We start from the raw sequence: 27857 nt of genomic DNA on the forward strand, positions 1-27857 counted from the left end.
CTGCTGGCAAGGCCCTCATGAGCTTAAATATTTAAGTAGTGACTAGTTTTCTTTAATTATTTATGAAGCAATCAATAAATAATGCAAACTGTTCCTTTTTCAGTCTGTTTCTGAACTTATTTCAGTGGAAGAATTTTTAAGAATGAAAAGCAATAAAATATTCTTATATAGCTTCTTATATCTTAAACTGCACAAAAGGATGCATACTAGGTTTTATGATAAGTTTAAAAAAATTCAAAATGATATGTAAAATTAGAAGCCAAAAGGTCACAATAGCACATACAACGCAATTAGGTTTTGAAGCATATTCTCCAAAAATTTACCAGAGTCACAAAGAAAACAGTATATACAAGCCTGGGGGAAGGGAATACAGATTTCAAACAGAGGCTAACAGAAAGATTAATTTAAGAAAAGAACACTATATAACTAAACATTATTTGCCTTATGATGCAGGCTGATATGTCCAAATAAAATGATTTAATAAATATCTATTTCAGGATATTGAATTCTGCCTCAGCCCCCAAAACAGAAGGGATCAGGTTTTTCACCCACTGTCATCATCTGAATCCTGGCTGAAAACAGCTATTTCAGCCTCCAGCTTTCCAGAAGGCTCCATCCCAGGACTCCTTGCTTGCCATTTGGTTTTAATCTCTCAGGACTTTCTTATAGGGGCTCCACTGTGCTGAACTGGCACTTGCTTGAAGAAACGAGTTATTATTAAACTTGTAGGTCAATTGTGGCACTAACAACTCCTTGAAACCTTTCAGCCAGAGTATACAATTTGATGGACTAATTAAATATTAATTCTAAGTGTTACATTTTGTGGCTAAGAGCTTCTATTTTCCATCATCAGTCTGAAACAGAACGAGGTTACAAGCTAATTTACCTCTCCCCCCACCTTTCAAGCTTAACTATATAGGACACAAAAACACAATTAAACATAAAGCATTCTCTCATATTGAATTTCTCATGTAATTAACAGAACTAAAAAGAGTTAAACAATTAGGCAGTTAGAAAAAATGCAAACAAAAGATTATGTAAAGTTGTAACATTATAACATGTATTTAATTCAAGATTTATCTAATTCCATTTAATAAACATATCACTTTCTGGTAGCTTTCAAAAATGCATCAATTCATGTAAATTACAAATCCTTGAAAATCTAAAAGTTTTAAAAACCTTTTCAAATAATCAAATTTATAGATAGTTAAATCCCAATTAAGTTATTTTAAAGATTCACACTCTTCCTTTCTTGTTATTGTCCAAATATATCTAAAAACATGTTTTCCTACCTTCTGCCAAACTAATATTAATTTCCATGCCTGAGTTATCTTAGTTTAGCAGCCAAAATATTCCATATGCCCAAACAGATGAGAATTAACCATACTGTGACAAAACATCTAACAATATAATTAACATTACAATTTTCATCCTTGTTATGCCTTGTACAATCATAACAAATATTCTTACAATTCTCTTATATATTATTTCATATTGTTGCATATTTATAATGAATCTAAGAATTATGCAAGTTGGAACATGCCCAATGACACCTCTATTCAAATTTTCTGGTCTAAAAAAAGATACTGCATGTTCTAAGGCAGTTTCCCAACCATTATATTTAAAGAAGGTCTTTAATCCCCGATTCTGCTGTAGGTTAGGAATTTAGAGAAATTTCTTAATATTTAGCCTAATTGTACTATAATGTTATATAATGAAATTGTTATCTTTTGCAGCTAGAAAAAAATTACTTGTCTTTTTTATGAATTTTTTTCCCAAGAATTTTAAAACTATCAAATATATCTTCTCAATCTTTTTTCTTAAGTCACAGCTCACAATTTGCCATTTCTTAGGTTGGTTGTTCTGAGAATTTTAAAAACCATTCTCTCTTTCAATTTCATTTTAACATTTCTTCTAAAATTGGGAGATTTGAGCTAATTGTACTCTAAAAACATTTTTCTAGTGCAGAGTAGAAATGAATACTGTCACCTGTTGGGTCACTGCAAATAAAGCTCTATTACTTTTTCCACCTCTTCAATTAAACAGAAGGACAAATCGTTCCTATATGCATTTCTATATAAGTTTGTGTGAGTGTATTTATTCTTAGTGTATTTATATACTAATGTGAGGAGGTGAAAAAGCAAAAATAAAATGCCTTAATTAATGCATTTCCTTTCATTTCCCCCATGAGAATGCTTTCAGAGAGTTAGTGGATATCAGGGTCGAAGCATAAAAAATTACCACAGGAAAAAGCAATCACTCAAGTTCAGGAGCAAGGCCTTTTCCAGCATCCCATGTCTCATTTCAACCCATTGCCAAGTCTTTTTCCAACCTCAGGAGAAACTTAGTGGGCTATATTGGAGACATGAGTGGGAAGAGAATAGTGAATGCTGCTCTATTCATAAAATTACGCTCCTATAATTAAAATAATTAGGAGAAATAGAATAATGAGATGAGCTTGGGAGGAACTGTAGCATTCTTCAATCTCTTCCAGTTTTCTATAGAGTTAATCTATACTCAGGAAGTATGGGTTTGTATCTCAATGATTATTAGAACATACATTTCCTACATCCAGTTTTCCACCAATTTCCACATCCATTATCCAGAAAACAATCTAATGTTAGAATAAATCATTCTAGTTTGATGCAGGATTTATTTCAGATGCATTCATGCAAATATACCATATAATTCTTCACTGTTCAATTAAAAAGATTAGTAAAAATATATCACAAATATGATTTATCAGGGGGAGTCTAATATTAATTAAGAGAAATGTTTATTTGCTTATCCTTGGAATAATGATATAAATATATGAGGGAAGATCATTACAATAAAAAGACAAGCAAACTAATTGATGCCATCATTTTTCTATGATTTTGTATTATTTAATGTAAAATGATGAAAGGCTCATTTTTACTAATATCTGAAGAGAAGTATATAGTGGATATAGAAAGTCTACACACCCTTGTTAAAATGCCAAGCTTTTGAGATGTAAAAAAAAAACAGACCAAGATAAATCACTTCAATTTTTTTAAATATTTTTAATATAACAAATAAACTGTACAATTCAATTGAAAAACAACCTGAAACCTTTCAAGGGAAAATAACAATAAAAAGCTAGAATAATGTGGCTGCATAAGTATTCACACCCTTTTGTAAGTAGAGATGTGGCTACATTCAGAATTAACTAAGCACATTTAAATTGCTGGTAAATAATAGTACATACCTGCCATTAATTAAAGTGACTCTGATCAAGCCCATATAAAGTTTAGACGTTCTAGTAGGATTTTTCCAACATTTACTTGGTTGCCTCTTACAGCAAAAGCCATGGTCTGCAAAGAGCTTACGAAGGATCTCTTTGCTGGAAAGTATCAGTCAGGGGAAGGATGCAAAAAATTTTCCAAGGCCTTGGATATACCGTGGAACCAGTGAAGACAGTCATTAACAAATGGAGAAAATATGGTACAGTGACATTAGCAAAAACAGGGTGTCCCTTCAATAGCAATAGCACTTAATTTTATCGCGCTTCACAATGCTTTTACAGCCCTCTCTAAGCAGTTTACAGAGTCAGCATTTTACCCACCTCGGAAGGATGGAAGGCTGAAGCAACCTTGACCCTAACTGCCAAACTGCTGGCAGCCGGTAATCAGCAGAAGTAGCCTGCAGTACTGAACTCTAACCACTGCACCATCACAGCGCAAAAAAACAAGAAAATTGATATGAGATCTGCCAAGAGGTCTGCAACAACATTAAAGGAGCATTAAAAAGTTCTGGCAAGTATTGGTTGTATACCAAAGGTGCTTTTGGTTGTGTGCTATATGTGACAACTATCTTTCAGATTCTTTGTATGTCTGGGCTGTGTAGGGTGGCAGGATGGAAGCATTTTCTTACCAAGGAAATCATCCAAAGCTGGTGACAGTTTGCAAAAACCTACATCATGTCCGACAAAAAGCATGTGGGAAAATGTGTTATAGCCTGATGAGACCAAGACTGAACTTTTTGGTCATAATTCCAAAAAGTATGTTAGGTGCAAAAACAATACTGCGTATTACCAAAACTACACTATACCCACAGTGAAGCGTGGTGGTGGCAGCATTATGCTTTGGGGGTGCTTTTCTTCGGCTGAAACTGATGCTTTAGTCAAGGTGGAGGGAATTATGAACAGTTCCAAATATCAGTCAATTTTGGCACAAAACCTTCAGGTCACTGCTAAAAATGTTGAAGATGAAGAGGAATTTCATCTTTTAATTCTACAACAACTCAAAGTATACCTCCAAATCAACAGAATGATTTCATCAGAAGATCAAAGTTTTGAAATGGCCCAACCAGGGCCCAGATCAGAGTCCAATTGAAAATTTGTGAGGTGACCTGAAGAAGGCTGTGCACAGGAAATGTCTCTGATAGATTTGGAATGTTTTTCAAGGAAGAGTGGGCAAAGATTCCTAAGGCAAGATGTGTCATGCGGATAAGTCCCTAACCCAAAAGATTGAAGGCTGTCATAAAATCAAAAGATGCTTCAACAAAGTATTAGTTTAAGGGTGTGCATCATTACGCAGCATTATTCTAGTTTTTATTTCCTTACTTAAAAGATTTCAGCTGAATTCTACAGTTTATATATGCATTATATTAAATGTGGAAAAAAATCTGATTTATCCTTTTTTTTTACATCTCAAAAACCTGGCACTTTAACAGGGGTTTGTAGAGTTTTTATATCTACTGTATCATAAATCTAGTCATGTTCTCATGAGAGTTAATTATTTTAATGCTTTCTTTTGAAGGAGCATGAGATTTTTCTGGTTGCAGCATGGAAATTATACAATGTATCAACTGCTAGATAATAATTTAAATGCTATTTATCTTTTTTTAAAACTAGCTTTGGAATGTATTAAATATAAAATATAAGTATAACATTTTAATATATTTTAATCTAATATAATTTAATAATGATAATAAATAAAATTAAAAATAAGGCACAAAAATAGAGTTGAAAATATTTTATTTTTTTAGCATAGATTGGTAATATATTTTCAAATTCCATTTTCTTATGAGACAGGTTCAACAAATAAACTATGAATTTTATATGGTCAGTGCAGAACTGAACAGTATAGAACATGATGTAAGATATAAATTTCCATTTCCAATTCATTATTGTTAAACATCTTGCAAATTGTTGTGAACATCAATAGCCTGTCAGTCTTGCATACTTGTGCTTTTCTGCCTCTTCTTTTCTTCACTATACTTTTGTAAGCTACAGAAAAAGCATCTCCCTAAAACTGAGATGTTTCAATGGGAAGGGGAAATTCCAGAAACAGTTTACATTACCAAAGCTACACATGTTCTAAGTATCTCTAACTGACTTCCAACTTCAAAAATTTCCTTAGGGTCCCTAATCCCCAGATGAATTTCCATTTATTTAATATCTAGCTCTAGATTCATTACTGTATATTTTCCTTATTAAGAAAACACTTCTGAAGGGTACATTTGGTATAGCTCAATATAAGAAAAAAGTATTAATTAGTAAACAGATGCTACTTTGTTGAAAGAGATATCATATAACCTAATACAATCACTAACATAATTTGATCTTTGTACTCTATGTTCCTATGGTCATTATAGTTACTGATTTTCTATCTGGATTTGCTTATACTTTGTTTAACTACTTTTGTAAGCTTCTCTTTCTTTAAGAACTAGTTTTAATTGTTGATGATTTGGAATATAACTTAAAACAAATCTATCAATCCATATTATGTATAGATTTTTCTTTATAGTATAAATTACTTAAACTAGAAATTACTGGATTAAGTTTACAGGATTAGAAAGTGTGAAAGTATTGGATTACGTAAAGAGTGTACATAAATTATTTTCTAAAAATTGTTTTAGAAATATAGCACTAACTATACTAGCAGTATTTTGACTGTTAAATGTTAAAAAACTGATCCTAAATTTGCTCATTTTATTCTATCTTAATTATCTGACATGACTTGTAAAGAATTTTCCTGAAAGGTAGGCTTCCAAAATAATAAATCTATTACCTTTACAATACAGTGCTGTACAAATAGAAGCATAGATAAAAGAAGGGAAGGAAAGGAAATTGTTTGTCTTTTAGACAAAGATCTTTTTTACATTTCTAATCCACTCACAAATCCCAGCAACAGAGTTGTGAGAAGCTGAGTAGTGAGAATGTGAGCAGCTGCTGTTATTAGAACTAAAAAGTCTGACTAGTGCCTGAGACGGAGAGACCACATGTTCGGCTGTCCTCTCATCTTGCCATCCTCACCAATTAACTATTAACACGGAGGGCTGGACACATGCTCTTGGGAGCTCTTTAACAGGCTTCTTGGAGACTGGAACAACTACACAGCAGGGCTCTGGGAACTGAGTAGTCTGTAATATAGGAAAACCTCAGGCGCTTTGCTCCTCCTAATGACAGCTTGCTCTGCAATTTAAGCACTCTATTAAGTTATGTGTTAACAGAGAGGAGGTCCTGGAAATTTAACTATTCCTAGAAACTCTTTAAGTTTCAACCCATGGAACAAACATATCACAATTATTAAAACAATTATTTCCTATTCCGTGTCTAGAAACAGAGAGACAATATATGGGATCACAAAGCCAAATCACCAACCCAGTGGAGAACATTTCAGAAACTTAAAACAGAATCAGAATCAAGATATCATCTTTTGACAGAGGGGGTCTAGTTTCAGAAACATAAAATTTGATTGTTCATTAAATTGGTAGATTCCCAAATATTTGTATTGCTCTCTTTAGAAAACAATAATCTTTTGTTTGATAAAAAATAATTCCCACAGAATAAATTATTAAAGGCACATTACAAATGCAGCACCATCTTCCATTTTCCCTCTTTCCTTATCCTGGACCATCCCATGCAGCTGATCCAATATCATTCCTTAGAATGCCTTTGCTTTCTGCAGTGGCCATTTGAAGAAAGCAAAAATTCCACTGCAGGATGAAACTATACAAATAATTCTCTTTACTGAATCATTATGAAGTACTAGAGAATGTTACAAAAAACCCACCCCAGTTTAATTTGGCTATACGAAATAAAAAGGAAATTGAAAATTATCTGCTAGTAAACGAAAATGGCCACAACAAAATAGGGCAGTGGTTCTCAACCTTTTCTTCACCACGCACCCCCTTTAAATACCTTTTGTGGCCACTGACCATGGCCACAGATACCCAAGACATAACTCAAGATTTAAATCATAACATATCTTCAAGCCTTTGTGGACCACTTATGGTGATATCGCACTCCCTCAGTGGTCCACGGACCACAGGCTGAGAATCACTGAAGTAGGACATTGAGTCATATTCTCCTAGCCTAGCATGTTCTGATTACCAATAATCCACTGACCTTGTTTATTTAACAGGATTGATTATAGTAACTGGATTAAACCAACCTGGATCAGATGAGTTGGAACAGTGATGATGCAGACAGATAATGATGTTCTCAGTAGGCCACGTAGAACATACATAAATTTGGTGAGGCTGTGCAGATTTTCTGGATTTTCAGTACAACAGATATCATCACCCCATAATACTGAACCAAGGCTCTGAATTCCTATTCTCAACACATTCCTTTGTTTTTTCTATCAAATATGAAAAAAAGAAAAAGGATTTTAGTGGAACCTGAAACTTTAAGAAGAAAAAACTAACTTTGGGGCAACTTGCTATTTTATCTGCAGTGAGGAGAAAGCAACTTCTGAGTTAAGAAATATAAATGCAAAACAAACAAACAAAAACCCACAGTTGCCTTTCCAGCTGGCCAATTTAAGTATTCCAATACTATCTAAATAAAAACAGTATTGAGAAAAAAAAACAATTGGGATGTTTTTGGGGATATAGATACATATTACAAGTGTCTGGTGTAATATACATATTACTACTGTTTCATTAAAATGTCAATAACTGTGCTTGAAGTGACTATAAATAATTATATCAATACATTGATTTAATAAAAAATAAATAAAATGTTATTGAAAATTAACTTGTAATTTGTTTCATTTAAAAGAAAAAAACCCAAAACATTGCTTCTGGAAGTTAATTAATCCAACATTTAGTTATGGAATGGAAGACCTCAGAGATCTTTTCCAACTCTGTTAGTTTCAATTATTTATTCATTTAATTATATTTGGTTTTGATTACACAACATACACACACACACACACACACACACAAATTATATTTGATTTTTATTACTTAAGATAGGTAACCATATAAATCTTTTAAATAAATGAACATCTATACATAAATATTACTATTTTATCTTTGTCTAGGCTGCCTATTTATGTGGGTTTTAACTGTCTTAAATTTAATGTTTTTAGATTTTGTAAGCCATCTAAAGATTCTTGAAGTGCATACCATAACAAATTAATACATTAAAATTAATTAAATCTTTGAACCAGTTAAATATAACTTATAGTCCAAACAGTTATACTGGTTTTCTAGATTAACTGGTAAAGGAAAAAAGGGAACTACAACAAATGATTTTTTAAAAATAAAATAAAAACATTTTTGATGTTTACCACATGGTATATAACATAATAGCACATGGTATATAACTTAATTTTAATAATTAAAATATCTCTCTGAAATATAAAGTATATTTTTTTTAAAAAGCCAACCAATTAAAGTAATGAAATTATCCACTGATAGAACTCATCTGCAAAAAAGGATCTTTACCTTCTGAAACCAGCTTGTTCCTGAACAGATTTTAACTACTATAGATTTCATTTTTCTCTTCATAATGCTAAAATAGGTTTGATGTGGAATACACGGATCATGATTTTAACCTTACTTTTTTGACAGCATTACTATGTTGAGCACACTTCATGGAAAGGCCTGATACAAAGCTAATAAATAAAATGAATTTAGTAGAAGAAAATATATTCCTTATTCCCTCCCAATTTTCATTTATCTATCTTTATACACACACACGTGGGGGGAGGAGTTTATGCATAAATAAAATATTTCATTTTTATTGAAATATTTTATATTGATTGTGAACTGCTGAAGGAGAACTGTTACAATATCCTCAAAAGTGAGGTATAAATGTAAAGCAATAAATAATACATTACACATCTCTCTAGATGATATTTTCTGAAGATGATCTTCAATCAAACATGGATAAACTTGAAAATATATTGCTGCTAGTGTACTTTAACAGAGTTTACATGGGACAAAATGTCCAGTCACAAGAATAGCGCTATTTTGATTTCAAGTAAATACATATGGAGGAAATGTAGTTAAGGATTTCAGTGTAAAGTTGAATTATATTCCTAAAAAATGGATTTTTTCGTGAGCTTTGAGGCTGGGGTATGTCAAAGAAGATAATCCTATACAAGTGGAAAGAAACTCACTCTCCTGAATTTAAGGAACAGAACCAGGCTAAGAGTATGTTTTTTTCTTCTAAAATTCAGATGACATAATTTTGTTAACAACTGAGAGACTATACTTAAATACTATTTTTATCTCTTTCGCAGTATCAAGGGAAAACAAACAAACCTACCTCTTTTCCAGAAATATCTTATTTGCTATCTGCTGTCAGTATTTTCCTGTCGCTTTGGTGCAGTTGCTTCTAATATTCTATGAATTTCTGCTTCCAAAGGACCTGTCATCATGTTTGGAGGAACAGCTCAACATGCTGTACTAGGAGAACTGTTACGACATGCCTGTTGCTATGGCAACCAAAGCAGAGGTGCCTGTCAGGGACCAATTTACTTATCCAGAAGGGCACTGCTACTTCTAAAGGAAAAACCTGCTTACCCATAAAGCTACGTGTAAGCTGAGAATTAAATTAAACAGGAAAATTCTGCTTGACAAATACAAAAATAAATAAAACCAGAGAAAGAATGTAAAATTGTAAGGAGAAATTGATCAAAGGTTCAACTGCTAGAGATTAGCAGTATCATATTTTTAAGAGAATGAGATAGTAAAGTTAACCCTTTATGCACTAAACATTTGTATTTTTTTCCAACCACAAATATACAGTATATAAATGAAAAATGTAAGTATCATCAATGAACTCTCATACTGTAAGTTGTCATTGAAAAACAAGTATTATGAAATTGTCATCAGTCCTTGGCATCAAACATATTTGTTGCTGAATCATCCATTCAGATATTATAAAATGTTTGTATCTTATGCTTCTAAATATATGAAGAAAGTTTAATACCTGCAAAGTGGACCCATTATATCCTTGTTGAAGAATGACTTTCTGAATAGAGTGAAGCAGTCTGGTGTAAGCACATGCCTTATTACTAAAGGGAGAATCAGAATATTATTTAATATATTTTTATATTAGCTGAAACATTTAAACATTTTACAAATGTAAGAGATAAGAAGTAAATGTCTTTAAACAAGTTAACAAATGCTCAGTGTGGCGGCAGATAAAACAACTATTTGGGTGGTTTTTAGTTCCTGTATTTCCAGCACTTTAGTTCACCAATGAGCTATGGAGAGCTACTTCAATAAAGCAAGTGAATTCATGACATTATTGATCTGAATAGGCTTATCTAAATCTACTACCTAGAAGATAGATGAATACTCCAGCCTCAGTTCTGCAATTCCCATAGCACTTCCAAATTTCTGTGAAGTTATCACAGTAACCCCTGGAGGATTATACATTGTGTATTAGCTATGCTTGTGGAAGTGCTATTCCTTTCAGACATAAATGTGGGAACTCTCTAGATCTGGAGAGTTTTGAAACTCAGAGTTGAACTAATAGTTCCTTTTCTGCATGCAGATCTCCACAGCCTTTATTTTATGATTCTGGCTCCAACTACTGTTGTTATACAACCAGGTAGCTAAAACATATCAGGTGGAGGCAACTTGATGTTTTAATGGCTAAGTTCACTGAGATGAAAAAAACCTACACACGACATACTTTATTAATTAATTAAATTTATATGCCTTATCTCCCTGATGAAATGACTCTGGGTAGTTTACAGACCAGATTGTAAGTCAGGTTGTCCATGAATGTTTTTTCTTCACATCTCAATAGTTGTAATTCCATTAATTCAAAGCATTCATCCCCACCCAAAATGCAGCATTTGATATGGCTCGGGGAAAGCAAATTCTCCATATATCTCTTTCCTTCAGAGTGATTGCTACAATCAGCTCTTTTTTTCCTCCACATAATTCCTACTCCTTCCTTCCTTCCCATATATCATACTTATATACTGATACTAACATAAAAGTATTTCTAACAATCAGACTCTGTGTGTATTATATTAATAGGGTTTTCCTAATTTTTAATTTGTTGTCTAACAGTGAGTCAAATCTTTAAAGTAGGCTATAACAAATATTACAGTTGGCTAGTTAGGAGAGTTAACCATATTAGCACGTTCTGGGCACAGAGAAAAAGAGTATCTATCAATAAATTAACAAGACTGCATTTTTTTCAAACCCAGTTTTCTGCAATTAAGAGGTGTAGTCAACATAAAGTGAAAATACTGGCAAACTGTGAAGTGTTTTACTTGTGTTCTTGGCCAGTCAATATATTTTTATAATTAGTCTTCTTATCGGCCCAAGAATTGTGAACTCACCATGACTTTTCATCAATATCCAAGCCTGCTTCTTCAAGAATGAAAAAACCATCCCATTTAATATTTTGGATTAGTTCTGGAGCCATTGTTTTAGATAAATCAAAGTAGTGTCCAAATTTTGAAAAGGGTATGTGGGTTACCTGTGAAATACAATGAATGTTATTCTCTGAAGAATAGCATATAATATACAATTTGTCAATGATTTTAAAAGGCCAAAGTGGTCTAGTGACATCTAATTGTTAGGGTTCATCATGAATCTGGGTAATCAAAGCCATCTACAAGTAGTTCTCGATTTACAACAGTTCATTTAATGACCATTCAAAGTTACAACAGCACTGAAAAAAAGTGACTTATGGCCATTTTTATGGCCAAGTTACAACATTTGCAGCATCCCCATGATCATGTGCTAAAATTCAGATGCTTGGCAACTGGTTCATACTTATGACCGTTGCTGTGTCCCAAGGTCATGCGATCACCTTTTGTGACCTTCTGACAAGCAAAGTCAATGGGGAAGCCAGATTCACTTAACAACTGGGTTACTAATTTATCAACTTATAATTTATTAAGTGATTCATTTAACCACTGTGGCAATAAAAATCGTAAAATTGGGCAAAACTCACTTAACAGATGTCTCACTTAATAACAGAAATTTGGGGTTCATTTGTGGTTGTAAGTTGAGGACATTCTACTTGAATCTGATGCTGAACCTGTTTCATTCAAGATTGTCCAGAGCTAAGATATTTCAAAACTCCTAAGGAGGTTTACAATATGTAATATTTATTACTGACACTGATAATCTAATACAGTATAGTAGGCTTAAATAGAAAGCTTATTATAGCCATTTTAATGTACCTTTCTGTGATGAGATACTGACATACTCAATTCAGCGTTTTTTATAAACCCAGAAAAACAAAAAGATTGAAAAGAAAAAGAATTGTGCACATACAGTCAAATAAAAAGAGAAAGTACACTCTCTTTGAATTCTCTGATTTTACATATTAGAGCATAGTAAAAATCTTCTGGTCCTTAGCAGTTCTTAAAAGTAGGTAACTACAATCTCAGATGAAAAACAACACATGACATTTTACACATCATTTATTTTAAAAATAGGAAACCAAAATGGAGAAGTCATGTGTGAAAAATTAAGTACATCTTATGATTTAATAACTTGTAGAATCATCTTTAGTAGCAATAACTTGAAGTAATCATTTTAGGTATGACTTTATGTATGATCAGTCTCTAGCATTGCTGTGGAAAATTTCATCCTATTCTTGTTTACAATATTGCTTCAGTTTTCAGGTTTGTGGGCATTTATTTATGCACAGCTCTCGAGGTCCCACTACAGCATTTCAATTGGATTGAGGTCTGGATTTTAACTGGGCCATTGCAACTCTTGATTCTTTTCTTTGTTAGCCATTCTCTTGTAGATTTGCTAGTGTGCTTGGGATTACTGTTCTGTTCCATGACCCAGTATCGGCCAAGCCTTAGCTGTTGGACAAACTTTCACATTTAACTATAGAATACTTTGGTATATAGAGGGGTTCATGTGTCAAGCCCCTGTCGGAGCCTGAATTTGCGGAGGAAGATGAGCCAGAAGGGGCTGAGATTGAAGGGGCTGTTTCATTGGCTTTGGAGGAATGTGGGGAAGAGCAGGCCACGTCAGCCCAGGGCCATTCAGTATTGGGATGGCTTGTTAGCAGGGAGGAACAGGAGCAGGATGATCGAGAGAGGGCAAGCAATGGATATGAGGAGCGACAGAGCTAAAGGTGATGAGCTCCTGATCGCCAAGCACGGAAAGTGGAGAGAAGGCAAGATCCTGATCCCCATGCAGGGAGAGTGGAGAGAAGGCAGCAACAGAGTAGGCCAACCTGACAACTTGGGAGAAGAGCACACCACCCCTCTTCACAAGGCACACCTGGGAACTGAGATTTAAGGAGAGGCTATGGGGAGGGGCATTTGTCGTTTGATGGGAGTGTTTGAGGGGAAATGTGGAGCTTTAAAGGGGATTTGAACTCCCTGCTATGTGACCTTTGTGCCTTGTCCTGGGTCATCACATCATGGTTGACTCAATAACTGCAAGATTTTCAGGTCCTGTGCCTGCAAAACAAGCCCAAATCATCATCCCTCCTCCACCACCGTGCTTGACAGTTGGTATGAAATGCTTGTTCTATTCTTTTGCTTTATGGCTTTTGCATTATGGCCAAACGTATTCTGTATTTGGCTTTTGCATTGTGCATTATGGCCAAACATCTCCATTTTGATCTCATCTGTTCAAAGGACAGTGTTCCAGAAGTCTTGTGATTTATTCAGATGCAACTTTGCAAATCTAACATGTGCTGCCATATTCTTTTTAGAGAAAAGCGGCTTTCTTCTGGCCGGCCTTCCAAACAAACAATACTTCTTCAATCTTTTTCTAACAGTACTGTCATGAACTTTAACATTTAGCATACTAACTGAGGCCTGAGTCTAAGATGTAACTCTTGGAATTTTTGCAGTTTCTCTGTGCATTGCATGTTCTGACCTTGGGATGAATTTGCTGGGACATCCACTCCTGGGAAGATTGGCATCTGTCTTTAATGTTTTCCACTTCTGAATAATCTTCCTCACTGTAGAATGACAGATTTTAAATTGTTTGGAAATGGCCTTATATCACTTCCCAAATTGATGGGCAGCAACAATTACTGCTCTAAGATGATTGCTGATGTCTTTCTTCTTTGGCATTATGTTAACACACATCTCAACTTTGGCTTTTATAGAGGTAGTCACACTTGCTGATAATAAATTGATCAAGGGCACTTGATTAGCAGCACCTGGCTGCTACTTAAACTCTTCTTATTGATGGAAGCTATAAGGGCGTGCTCAGTTTTCCACACCTTTCCCCATTTTGCTTTCTTTTGTAAAATAAATGATAAAACAGTGTAATATAGGGATGTTATTGAGGGCCGCATCAGGGTTGTGTTTGACCTCAGGGGGCTGGGTGGGCATGGCCAGCTCAATGTTACTCATGTCAGGGTGTCTGTGTTGGTCTGAGTGCCCTGTCAATGAAAATGGAACTTGGGAGGTCCATTTTCCTTGGCAGAGGCACTGTGGACCGATCCTTGGCTGTTTCCAGGGTGTCCTGTGGGCCAGATCTAAGCACCCTGCAAGCCGGATATGGCCCACAGGCCTTGACTATGACACCCCTCGTGTTTTCACTGATGATGTAAAGCTGTTCAACACCACAGACAATACTGCTACCCTTCAAAAAGACCTTCACTATGTATCAGAATGGTCAAACAAATGGCAACTTCAAATCTCAACAAATAAACGCTCTGTCTTACATATTGACAAGAAAAAATAAAACAGAAAATAAAATACAAGCTGAATAGTCAAGACCTTGTTGATGATCCAAATTCTGTCAAGGACCTTGGAGTACTCATCTCTAATGATTTAAAGATCTAGAGCCCAATGTAACTACATAGCCAAAAAGGCATTAAGAGTTGTTAAATTAATCCTACGTAGCTTTTTCTCTGTTAATATCATACTAGAGCATACTAGAGCATAGAGCATACAAAATATTTGCTAGACCAATACTTGAATACAGCTCATCAGTCTGGAACCCGCATTAAGTATCTGATATTAATACAGTTGAGAAAGTCCAGAAATATTTCATAAGAAGAGTTCTCTACTTCTCTACTCGTTGTAGAATATCTTATGCCACCAGACTTGACATTCTAGAACTAGAAAACCTTGAATTACGCCATCTTCGGTCTGATTTAAGCATGGTATATAAAATCATACATTGCAATGTCCTACCTGTCAATGAATACTTCAGCTTCAACCATAACAACACAAGAGCACACAATAGATACAAACTCAAGGTAAACCGCACCAAACTTGATTGCAGAAAATACGACTTCAGCAACAGAGTGGTCAATGTCTGGAATACTCTACCTGACTCTATGGTTTCTTCCCCAAACCCCCAAAATTTTAACCTACTATTGACCTCATCCCTTTCCTAAGAGGTCTGTAGGGGGTGTGCATAAGTGCACCAACGTGCCTACCGTCCCTGTCCTACTGTTTTTTTCCCCTTATATGTATCCATTTCATGCATTCATAACTATGTTTATACTTATACCTGTTATCTTATAATCACTTGACAAATAAATAAAATAAATATGTCATGTATTGTTGTTAATCTGAGGTTGTATTTTCCTACTTTTAAGAACAGCTAAGGACCGGATGATTTTTACTATGTCCTGAAACCACAGAACCCAAAAAGAGGGTGTATTTTCTTTTTACATGACTGTATATTTATATTAGTCTACAAAATCGGATTTAGGCCCTGGCTAGCTGAGGAATCACCTCTCTGCCACTGTCTTTGTTAATATGATCTGACAGAATGGCCATGTTCTAGGTTCTATCTTTAAAACTGTTGCTGATCTCAGGAATAATAAGCCTCTGTAGCTTCATGTAGCCCCAACCTTGCTGAATTTTAGATGAACTTTGAAGACCTGGCTCCTTTCCTACAAGAATATTAATCTTTTGAATGAATTATATCAATGTGTTGGGTATGTAGGTCCCAGGGTTATCATCTTTTTTCCATTATTGTATTGTGCTTTAATTTGTGTGCGGGCCAGAATTGTTATGCATTGAGCAGATTTATAAATCTGATTGATAAATAAATATTTTAATTCCTTACTAATTCTTAACATTCAAGTAAGATACAACTTAAGCAAATTTATGTCCCAACTTTCTAACAAAGCTATCACTGTAATGTATATATTCCTTTTGAAACATAGAATCATAGATAGCAAATGCTCTCCAGTAACAATGAACTAGAACAGTGGTGGCTAACCCTTTTGGGCTCCTGTGCCAAAAATTGTGTGTGTGCTTGCTCATGTGCGCTCGCGTGCCAGCACCCAGAAGGCAATGCGCATGCCCCCTGTGCTTGCGCACGCCCCTTTACCTGCACTGCATCTCCCAGTTGATTTTTGGCCTGTTTGAGGCCTTTTTCGGCCACCTAGGCTTGAGGAAAGCCTCTGAAGCCTAAAAAATAGGCCTGTTTCATCACTTCTGATATTTCCGGAAATACAGGAAGTGATGAAACGTGCCTATCTTTCAGGCTGTAGAGGTTTCCTCAAGCCTGGGAGGCCGAAAAGGCCTCAAATCAGCCGAAAATCAGCTGGGAGGCGCACGTATGTGCAGTGAGGTAAGTTTGCCTGCAGCTTGCATGCCAGCACAAATGGCTTGCCATCATGGAACTAGAATCTCCTGAACCGACTCCCCAGCTAAGGAAGGATTTCACCAATTATCAAATGTACATGTCTATTACTATAGGATAATATTATAAAGCTGTATATATATTACAAAAATCACATCAACCCTGCTTCAGTGGTCAGCATACAGTTTACTCTTCTTAACATACATGCAATTTGTTGTCAGCTTGATAGAATCAATCACCCATTTAAAAGAGTAAGAATCTTCCATGTAGAAGACTAAAAACTATCAGTGTTTCAATAAAAAAGTGTTAAAATTGTGCCAGAATACATACTCTCAAATTTGATAATAATGACTATGTGATTATTACTAAAATTGTTCTTAACCACATATTGATATTTATATACACACAACTTCAAGTGTTGGACATATTTTTATAGGCTTCAGCTTATGTTTCTGAACAAAGTTTTCGTTGCACAATGAGATTTTCCCGTTTTCCTCTACTTGCATCTGCTCTGGAGCAAAAAAAAAAAAAGTAGAAAAAAGTGGGGCTTGCCTGGGTTGCTGCAGAAAGAAGGAATTGATACTGTTAAATGCTAGCTTATCTACTGTAGATATGTTACTTAAAGCATTGAGCTGATGATGTTACATAGTACGATAATGACATGTCTGCAAAAAAACCATCTAGCTCAGAGCACCAAGAATTCCACATTTAAAACATTACACTGCTCTTCAGCCAAAATGCCTCTGTAATGACTTACAGGGAGACAGTTTTCACACATTTGAAAGACTTAATCTAAAAGAAATGGGATAAAACAGGAATGGGAAGGAACAGGAATCCAGAAATAAATTCTTAAAATAGTAGCCTTTACAAGAAATAAAAAAGAAAAGAGTTTGAGGAAACTAGTTTTCAGAGAAACTGAAGGAAAAGGCTCCCGCTCTGACGCAATCTGTTGGAATATAACATCAAAGTGCTTGATTGTTCTCAGTATAATACTCATAACTGGATTAAAACTGTACTTTTCCTTTGCAATGTATTATATTTTAATTTATAAAATGAATTGCAAAACAGTATATGTTATGAATCATATTCAGATTTCTTTTTAAAAATTAGTGAGATATCCCACTGAACAGATATATTAATGAAATTAATTAATTTCTAAGGACCTCCAGTTTGCATTTTGTATTCTTGTACTAATATTTTTCAAACAAATGAGAACAATGATGGCTACAATGATGGTTACGCTACATATGAACCTGAAACAAGTTTCAGTTAATTAATTAGCAGTTACTTCATATGATTATGATTTTTTAAAAATGTTGATATTGTACAGAAGAATAATAATAGTTATATTAGCTTTCTCTTTAAATTAAAGGGGTTTGGAGTGGGGTGTGGTAAGAGTATACTGTTTGATATAGTTTAATATTTTTCAATATCGCCTTTTCGGTATATGTCTTTCCTCCCACCTACTATGTGTGGGGTGGGTAGGAAGGTTATTCATATATAAAGAACACCAAATATTCGTATAATTAATTTTAGAAATTCTGTTTGTGTTAAATACTTATATTTGTTATGGATTTTAAAAAGTAGCATATCAAAATTGAAAATTGTACATTTTAAACAAAATGACTGAAGAAGCTAATTATTAGTTAATTAAAAGAATATAAAACTCAGTATGTTTTAAAAGACAAATATAATAGTAAAATGGTTTTTAAACTAACTATTCGTATTTTAGGACAAAGTATTACATATTAAAAATTACTTGAATATCGTAATGTTTTCTGAGCTATTACAGTAAATACGGTCATATGATAGACCAATTCTAAATACTAAGCAAACTAAAACCAAATATGTGCCTTGTGCAAAATAAACCACAAGTTCCAATTTATTTAGTTTTCGACTTCTTAAAGCAATTTAAACAAGGGCTGTTCTTTGCCCTATAATCTATTCTTTATCCGGATTACTGATAGAATGTTTTTACTGCAATCTCTGCCAGAGCTCATCTTTTTATTGTGTAAGCCCAAACCCCCTTAATGTTTTAGAAAGGCCTTGACTAACTGAACTTTGATCTGATGTCTTCATTGAGAAAAGCTCCAGGTTGCCTATTTCAGATGCAAATCCTTACTGAGTCCCAAGAGAATTCAGTAAGAACAGCAAAAAAGAAGAAACAAGAATTTTCCAGGATCCTCTTTGAGAATCCTGGGGAACACTGGTGTCCCTAATCCATACAATTGCATGGATTAAGGTAGGTGATAACCTTTCTTGATTTTAAAGAATAAGCACAGTGCCTACAACTGCATGGAGACCTAGGATTTGGCTGCAATAAAACACTAGGTAATAAAAGCCTGTCTATGTTAGAAGCCAATGAATAGACCTCAATGTACCACATTCCCCAGACTACTGGGGAAGCTTGCAAAAAGCCCACCTGAATCAAGTAAGCATGAATAATCTTTCTTAGTGGCAGCATGACCACAGAGGCTGAAAAAAAGGAAGAAACTAATTTATTCTTTTAAGTATAAGATAATAAATTTAAGAATAAACAGGGTTTTATAACCTACAAGGCACAAGGAGAAATAAACTACATTACCATGGAACAGAATATGCCTTTGTAGTCCTGTCTGCTATTAATGTTTCTGATTGCAATACTAATGTGCTAGAAATACTCAGTTTTAGAATGAATCAAGGCATAAAATTGATTTCATGCTGTGACAGTTTATATATTGCCCTAAGAATACAAGAGGTTCATTCATTAAAAAGAGGAAAGAAGAAAAGAGATAAAGTGGCACTTGAAAACTGTGCTTGTTATAAATATATCAATCTTTTAAACTTGAATTTCACATGTTTAGCCAATTATAGAAAATAGCTAAGCTGCCTCCCAAATTTTTTTGACTTTGCTGCTCAAACTGTGTATATGGAACAAGAATTGTTAAATTACAACTAAAAAATCCTGTTTAAAGCTTTAAAGGTTTTAAGGCAACAAGAGATGATGATATTACTAGGAGAAATTTCCTCACCAGTATCCCCCATTATCACTATATATCAAATGTTATTTAAATGTCCCAAATGATCTGTTAGGGAAGAAGGTAACAGAATAACAGAGTTGGAAGGAACTTAATATACTTGCACTTCAGTAAGGCATTTGACAAAATGGACCACAACCTACTTGTTCGTAAGATAGAAAAATGTGGGATAGACAACATCACCATCAGATTAGTTCATAACTGGCTGACCAACTGCACTCAATGTACAGTCCTCAATGGAAGAAAGCATGCAGGGGAGTAGCCCAAGGTTCTGTGTCAGGCCAGCACTCTACAACATTTTATAAATGCTTTAGATGAGAGGACAAAAGGGGAATTCATCAAATTTGCAGACACCAAGCTACAGGGAATAGCCAACACTTTAGAAGATAGGTTCAAGATACAGAAGGATATAAACCGATTTAAATACCAGGCCCTACCCAACAAAATACAATTTGGTGGTGTGAAATGTAAGGTATACACTTAGGCAAGAAAAATACACAGGTATAGAATAGTGGTACATGGCTCAACAGGATGAACTGTGGGAGGCTATCTAGGAGTCCTAATGGACAACCACTTACATATAAGCCATCAGTATGCTGCTGCCGCAAAAAAAGCAAATGCAGTCCTACACTGCATCAACGAGGGATAGAATCAAGATCCCATGACATGTTAGTACCGCTTTATAATACCTTGGTAAGATCAACTTGGAATATACTGTGTCCAATTTTTGGTCACCACAATACAAAATGATATCGAGACTCTGGAAAGAGTGCAGAGAACAGCAACCAATATATTTGGGGCTTGGGGGTAAAACATTAGGAATGGTTGCAGGAACTTTGGTATATCTAATCTAATGAAGAGAAGTCTAGGGGTAACATGATAGCAGTCTTCCAATATCTGTTACAAAGAGGGGGTTGGTCTAATGGAAGGTAGGACAAGAAGTAATGGATGGAAACTTTTCGAAGAGAGATCCAACCTAGAACTAAGGAGACATTTCCTGACAGTGAGAACAATTACTAAGTGGAATGGTTTACTTCCAGAAGTTGTGGGTGTTCTATAACTAGAGGTTTTTTTTAAAGGATTGAATAACATTTGTCTGAAATTTTATAGAGTCTCCTGCTTGAGCAGGGGGCTGAACTAGAAGACCTCCAAGGTTCCTTAAAACTTTGTTATTCTGTTTCCTTCAAGACACTTTGGAACTGAAGGCCAACTTCACAAAAAGGATAAAACCCAATGTCTTTAAGAGGTGGAGGAACTACCCTCAAAGAAGCATTTATTATTGCAATTCCTCTAATCAAGGATAACATTATTTTTGATTGTTTCATTATCCTGTATATATATTTTAAAAATGCTAAATACAGTTGGTGTTATTTTGTATTGGAGCAAAGTATTGGTTCTACAAAACAGCCTTTGAACTTTGCCCTACAAAGGCCTGTCAAACTGACGGCCTGTGGGCCGGATGCGTCACATGCAGGCCACGCTGACCTCGGCTCTACAAAGGCAAAAAACATCACGATACGTCGCGTGATGCAATCGAATTTGACACCCATGCCCTGTAAGATGATCAGAAGATGAAGGGAAAGTGATGCTGCTTCAACAAAATGTAGTACAAGACAGTGACAGGAAGCTAGACACCAATAAAAAGTAGTCTACAAAATACCTGCAAAACAAACAAAAAACAAACATAGACATTACGAAATGTGTGTACAATGTGTTTTTGTGTGTCCGTGTGTCTAACTGCACATGTAACAAAAAAAAGACCAAAGAAAAGACCAAATCAAATACAATACATTGAATTGAATTGAATTATCACTACCTTAATTTTTCCAACTGTTTTTCAGTTCAAGTTTTTGACCTTGAGCATTCGGGGAAAATTAAAGTAGTCTCCAATTACTTCATTTAGCATTATATTTTGTCAGTCTAAAATATAAAATAAAAAATAATAAATTCAAAAGGAAACAAAATATTCAAATTTGCCTATTTTGGCTGCTCTTTATGCATATGAAAAACAGAATATAATATAGATTGATTAAATGTGACTGGAAACAGGGATAGTGAGGGCAGCTACAAACACAGGAAATTCAGCTGCCACATTTTTTTTTAAGAGAGTTGGAGGAGTTGAAAAGTTCAATGTTATTCTGTATGGTATATTAGGAAATTCCAATGGCAGCTAATTGATTCTCGGGATTTATGAAGTGTAGAAGTGGGAGGGGAGAAGGGAGGAGAGAAGGTGGATTCTGTGTAATGTGCGAAAAATTTTCACTTTGGGAAATTGCCTTTGACATGCCAGATCTGTTTCTAAATAAATCAATTGGAGAGAAAATGTCTCGGAGTGATTGATATCATGGATACTTTCTGGATGCCTTACATTTATTTCCCAAAGTGACTTTATTTTTTGAAAGGGTTGGCTGATACCCTAAAGTTCTTTTCCCAGAAATGGAGAGAGATCAACAATCAACCGAAGTTGGAGATGTGCAGGGGGGAGTGTGTGGGGGCCCTCCCTCCGGAGCATTAATTGAACCTGCCAGCCCTTGTTTGGAGGAGATGATGGATGCTTTCAGGATGGCAGTAGGAGAAAGAGATTTGGGAGCTATACCGAAGCGTTTCAACTCAAGAAGTTGTTATAATCCAGATGTAACCCAGCTGTCTGAAGAGGAATCTTTCTCTAGCCTCAGGCATATGGCTATTCTGTCAGATTGGAGGGAAGAGAGACAATTGGGGTCAGATTTCTCTCAAGAAGACAACCCCCAGATTATTCCTGGAAGTTCATCAAGGGCAGATTTACATCAACAGTTCCAGAATTTAAAGGTGACAGGTTTGGTCTCACAGTCTGTTTGGACAGGTGGAAGCTTGAGATCACTCATATTCACCAAGTATCGTGAGATATGAGGAGACTATACAGATGCCAGTTGGTGGAAGCCAGAAAGAAGCATTAATCTGACATAGGTATGTTGCAGCCCCCCAGGCAATCCCCTCATTTTCCAGAAGGAATTTTGCCCCCTGCCGAGAGTATTCCTCCAGGGTGGGGATTTTATCCAGGCCAGGGGTGGATTCAATGCCAATGGCAACCAGCACCAACACAGCCCTGGTATGAAGGGGGGTTGCTCAGACAGCAGACAGAAGCCACTTCCCCTCCATCTGACCAGGGAACCAGGCCACACCCATCTTCTTCCTGGCAACCACAAATGCAGCCCCAACTGGTAGCGAGGCCACAGGGAACCCTATTCCAGAGAGGCACCACCCAGCCAGGATACAGGGGGCCTACCCAGCCTAAGTACGCCACCAGGCCAGTTCCTTTCATTCCAGTACAACCTGCAGGGGCCTGGCCTGTGCCACCTCCACAACCACGACCCAGGCCGGACCAAATACTCTTTAAGGCCATATTCGATGGCCACCATGAACATTTCAATTACTTCCTCACTCGAATCTGATCCCATATAGAACAATTTGGAGATCAATATGCCACAGAGCACGATCTGGTTATGGCCATAACAAATGGGATGAATGAAGGGGATGCTTCAGATTAGGTGGCCCAACTACACAACGAACAAGCCCCTGAATTATACAATATAAACGGATTTATTCAATTATTAAGATCGGCCGTTAGAAGTGGCCTCAGGGCGAGCGCCCATGGGCACTCCCCTCGCCGTGAGGCTGTTTCTATCGGCTGATGAAAGCTCCCCAAAGGTAGTCACCAGCTGCTTCGGGATGAGGTGTGGCTGCCCACATCCCCTTGCCATGAGGCAGTGTCTTTTGGGCGATGGAAGCTCCCCAAAGGCAGTCACCAGCCACTTCGATTGGCCGATAGAAGCGGTCTCGGGGCGAGCTCCCACGCACACTCCCCTTGCTGAGAGGCAGCTTCTATCGGATGATGAAAGCTCCCTGAAGGCAGCCACCAGCCACTTTGGGGTGAGGCGTGGCTGCTTGCATGCAGTTGGTTAAGTTACAAAAGGGTTGTTTATCATTAAGATCTGCTTTGTGATCAAAGGCAACGTGAAATGAGGGCAGGGAGGGAAGAAGTAGCAGCTTGTGCTTAATAGAGTTTCTGAACCTGAAGGCCCTTCCTCTTCCGCCACCTCTCTTTTGTTGGTGCAATTTACCTGGGGGGGGGGTTGTCCCAAGACCCTTGAGTTTATTCATTCATTTACGTTTCCCCAAGGGGCTTTTTGGGTGGGAGTGTTTCTTCCCTGCCACACAGCCATCATCTCTCAGCAAGACGCTGTCCTCCCCACTGGAGGGAGTTGGGGGTTCAGGGAAGTGCCCTGTTAAACATTAAAGCAATCTGAAAGACCACCCTTTGGGCCCACCTGGATGATCTTCACCCAGCTCAGCCAAAAAACCCAGGAGCCACTCCACTCTGCCCCCCTGCCCCCCTTCAGTGCCTGCTTTGCTCAAGTCAGGGATGGGGGGGCAGAACCAGTCCTTGGATTTCCAGAGCGCACCTGGGAGGGGGCTTGTCTAGGATGGAAACTAAGCAGGGTTGGAGCTGGGATGGAGTCCTCAGGAGAGGATTTCCAAGGCTGGAGAGAGAAGTTTACAAGAGCGGGACAGGAGAAGACAAAAGCTTCTTTAGCGACTCTTCTGCGATCCAAATGGTTGCAGTGGGAAATTGGGGGAAGAGGAATAGGGCTATCTGAAGGGACAAAGAAGAGTGGCTGGCTCAGGAAGCAGAAATGTAGCGGGAATCTTGGGGGTCGTCTGATATTTATTCTGACAACAGCATATGTACATTGCATTGAGTTTGCAGTTGCATTGAGTTTGCAGTTGGGAACCTGATGCATAGCCACTGGTGACTTTGCCTTCGGGGAGCTTTCATCGGCCGATAGAAACAGCCTCGCGGCGAGGGGACTGTGCATGGGCACTCGCCCCGAGTCCACTTCTACCGGCTGATTGAAGTGGCTGGTGACTGCCCTTGGGTAGCTTCCATCGCCCGAAAGACACTGCCTCATGGCAAGGAGATGCAGGCAGCCATGCCTCGCCCTGAAGCGGCTGGTGACTCTCCCTTTGGGGAGCTTTCGTCGGCCGATAGAAATGGCCTTGTGGAGAGGTAAGTGCTCATGGGCATTCTAGGTGGGGGAGGAAATTAAGTCAACCCCGAAAAGATGGCCTAACCATTTTTTCAGGGTCAAAAAAAATAAAGCCCGGCCTTATTTTTTGAGAAACACGGTATTTACATTGGTATGCAACTTTGTAACTAATACAGCATCACCCTTAAAAATTTCACTGATCTTTGGGAGCAATGTAGGCTATGAAAAGAAGGATTTTAAAAAGCTCTTGCTTGAAGTTTTTATTCTAGCTAAACAAAGTGCAAAGGTTGAAACAGCTAGAGCCATGATGGCAAACCTATGGCATGTGTGCCGGAAGTGGCCCGCAGAACCACTTCTGTCAGCACATGAAAGGTTGCCCGGAAGAGCCCCACTGTACATGTGCGTGTGCCGCCTGCCCGCCGATTGTTGGGTATCTGGCATGCATGTGTGGGGGCAGAGGGGCACGAGAGACATGCGTGCAAGTGCAGAGATGCATGGCACACACAGGGGGGCCTCGTGCTCATGCACAGAGATATATGGCACATGCAGGGAGATTGTGCGTTCATGTGCAGAGACACACGGTGCGTGGAGGGGTCACGCGTGTATGTGCAGGGGTGGGACTGTGCACATTGCCTTCTGGGTGCTGGCACATGAGTGTGTGCATGCGAGCATGCATGCAATTTTCAGCAGAGGAACTCAAAAAGGTTAGCCACTAGAGAATGAGAGGTGCAAAGAAGATGGGAAAACAATGTTATAAAATAGTGTATATTCAGAGATAAGGTCTGCAAGGTCATTTAGGAACTGCAATTAATTTGCTACTTAATATTCCAGACAGAGGCTCATAAGTAAACAGTAGGATCATACCCACCAGAAGCCTTAATATTAATAATACAGATGAGATTATATTATTGTTCTACAGGCTGTTCTTGGCATTTTATCATGTACAGATCATTTCTTTGGTAGAAACATATAGCCAACTTTGTGCAACCGCATAGAAAATTAAACATGCCAAGCCATATAAACTACTTTGTTTTATGTCATTTTTATTTTTTAGAATACAACTGAATCTGATTTACATCAGAATAATGAAACCAATAAAACAAAATGGGAAGTTTATAGGAGAGTGCTACAACAATATATTCTTTTTTTAGTTTAAATATTTGATTATTATTCTTTTTACTGAAACCCTGTTATGTTTTAAGAGTTATTAAATCCTGACTCCTTATGGAAACCCTGGAGGGGAACAAGTATAAATGAAATTATTGGTCATTTCTGTATTGCCCCTACAAAGCCTCATTCTAAAATGTTCTAAAACACAAACTTTTAGAGGAAACTTGATTTACCTCTTGCTATTCTCAGTGCCTAATGTGTAACTCTTGCTATTCCCTGTCACTTTCAGAGATACTCCTACATCAGGGAAAGAACAACAACAAATCCATAGTTGGGAATGAGGAGAGTACTATTAATGACCATCCTAAGAACCACAGTTAGAGTCATGCTCTCTGTGGATCATGCATCTTGGTGAATAATTAGTTTTCTATATTACAGACAGACAATACTGCTTACTCAAATGCTGTATTTGTTGACCAAAACATCTCTCTCTCTCTCTCTGTGTATGTGTGTGTATGTGTGTGTGTAGACAACTAAAAAAACACTCATCTTATACAGACTATTCATTCTTTACATATATGCCTTGTGAGTCAATCCTCATTCATTTTATTTATGACTAAGCTACCTAAACTCACTTAAAACAAATGGTCGTTTTGTATTCAGCATTTTCATTTGTTACTCTTTAATTATTGAATGTACCTCCCCTAGCTTTATCAGACATATTTCTCGAATACCCCATGGCCCTGGAATACAATATATTCTGTTTCTCCTCACATAAATTCCAACTTCCATATAATAAAGAGGACAGAAACATGCTCTTATAGAGTTTTGCTTGTTTTTAACAAATATTTTCCTGGCAAGAGAATCCTATACCACCTGCTTATCATGCCACCATTTGCATAACTATTTTTTCTCATTAATTTTCCCATCTTTAGTAATCATTCTTATTTACACAAATTCATTTATTTGCTTCATTTCCCCATTTATTTATAATTTCCACAATGATGGTCTTGCATATAATAATGTTGAAGTTTTTATTGCATTATATAATCCATCCAACATTCGCTGAAAATAATTTGGGCTCTCAATCAACAATGTAGCATTAGCTGTATAAAAATTATATACACATCCATGGTCCCGATCAACATATATATAATGTGACTACAAATATAATTTATACATTAATTGATCCATCTATTAAACAACCAAGGAGATATGATATATTCTTGTCTAATTTTCTTCCCAATGTTGAACAATTTCCTAAGCATTTAGTTTATTCTGTACTTCATTATTAACATTCAGTAACCAATCTTCAGCTCCATATTCATGGAAAACATTTTATAATTCAAGCTTATATTTTCTTTATCCTCATGTTTTGCAGCAGTCGTTTTAATGCTTTTTTCCCTCATTCCAGCAAGAATTATTTTTCATACTTCCAACAGTATACTTCCACTCAGTGCTGTGGCATTCTGTAGCATAAATCTTTCCACCCTCTTTTAAATGGCTTCAACATCATCTATTCTTATATTAATCTTTAATTCTTTCTTTCGACAGGTTAATATAGATTAAAGTTAGCATATCAATTGGTCCATTGATCTCTGCTCTTTTTTTTTGTGAGTACTACAAGTTAACTTCAACAATGTTATATTAAACAACTTTCAACAACTTCTACACTAAAAGCTCATGTGTACTGTCAATTTTCATTGAAAAGGTTGTATTGATTCCCCCACTCCCAATTATTTCAGTGTAACATTCAAAGTCAACATTTCCTTTCAATCCATAAACAGAATATTAGTTTGGATAGCAAAACTAAACTGATCCAAGGCCAATAGCAATTCACAGAATACTTTTAAGATTGTTCAAAGAACATTCATTAAAAAAAACATTTTAGAATGCTCTATACTGGCATCACATCCCTCAAGTAAAATGTTCAGAG

The 27857-nt window shown here is 36.4% G+C and overlaps 1 protein-coding gene across 6 annotated transcripts in view; it reads right to left on the reverse strand.

The window, feature by feature from the left end:
• The window catches only part of ELP4 (elongator acetyltransferase complex subunit 4), a 158499-nt gene that overhangs the window by 95553 nt on the left and 35089 nt on the right, over nt 1-27857 (reverse strand). For 5 of the 6 annotated variants that reach the window (XM_087921211.1, XM_087921210.1, XM_087921212.1 and 2 more), the window contains 3 exons: nt 11565-11704; nt 10193-10277; nt 7419-7607 (listed from right to left, as the gene is read on the reverse strand). In XM_087921211.1, coding sequence (XP_087777337.1) covers nt 7419-7607; nt 10193-10277; nt 11565-11704 — 414 coding nt within the window. Of the gene's footprint in view, nt 1-4979; nt 6437-7418; nt 7608-10192; nt 10278-11564; nt 11705-27857 lie in introns of those variants that run through there. The other variant, XM_087921214.1, reaches the window with a different exon arrangement.

This window comes from Pseudonaja textilis, chromosome 1, assembly GCF_049901715.1.
Source record: "Pseudonaja textilis isolate UNSWEBS1 chromosome 1, rPseTex1.2, whole genome shotgun sequence".
Lineage (NCBI taxonomy): Eukaryota > Metazoa > Chordata > Lepidosauria > Squamata > Elapidae > Pseudonaja > Pseudonaja textilis.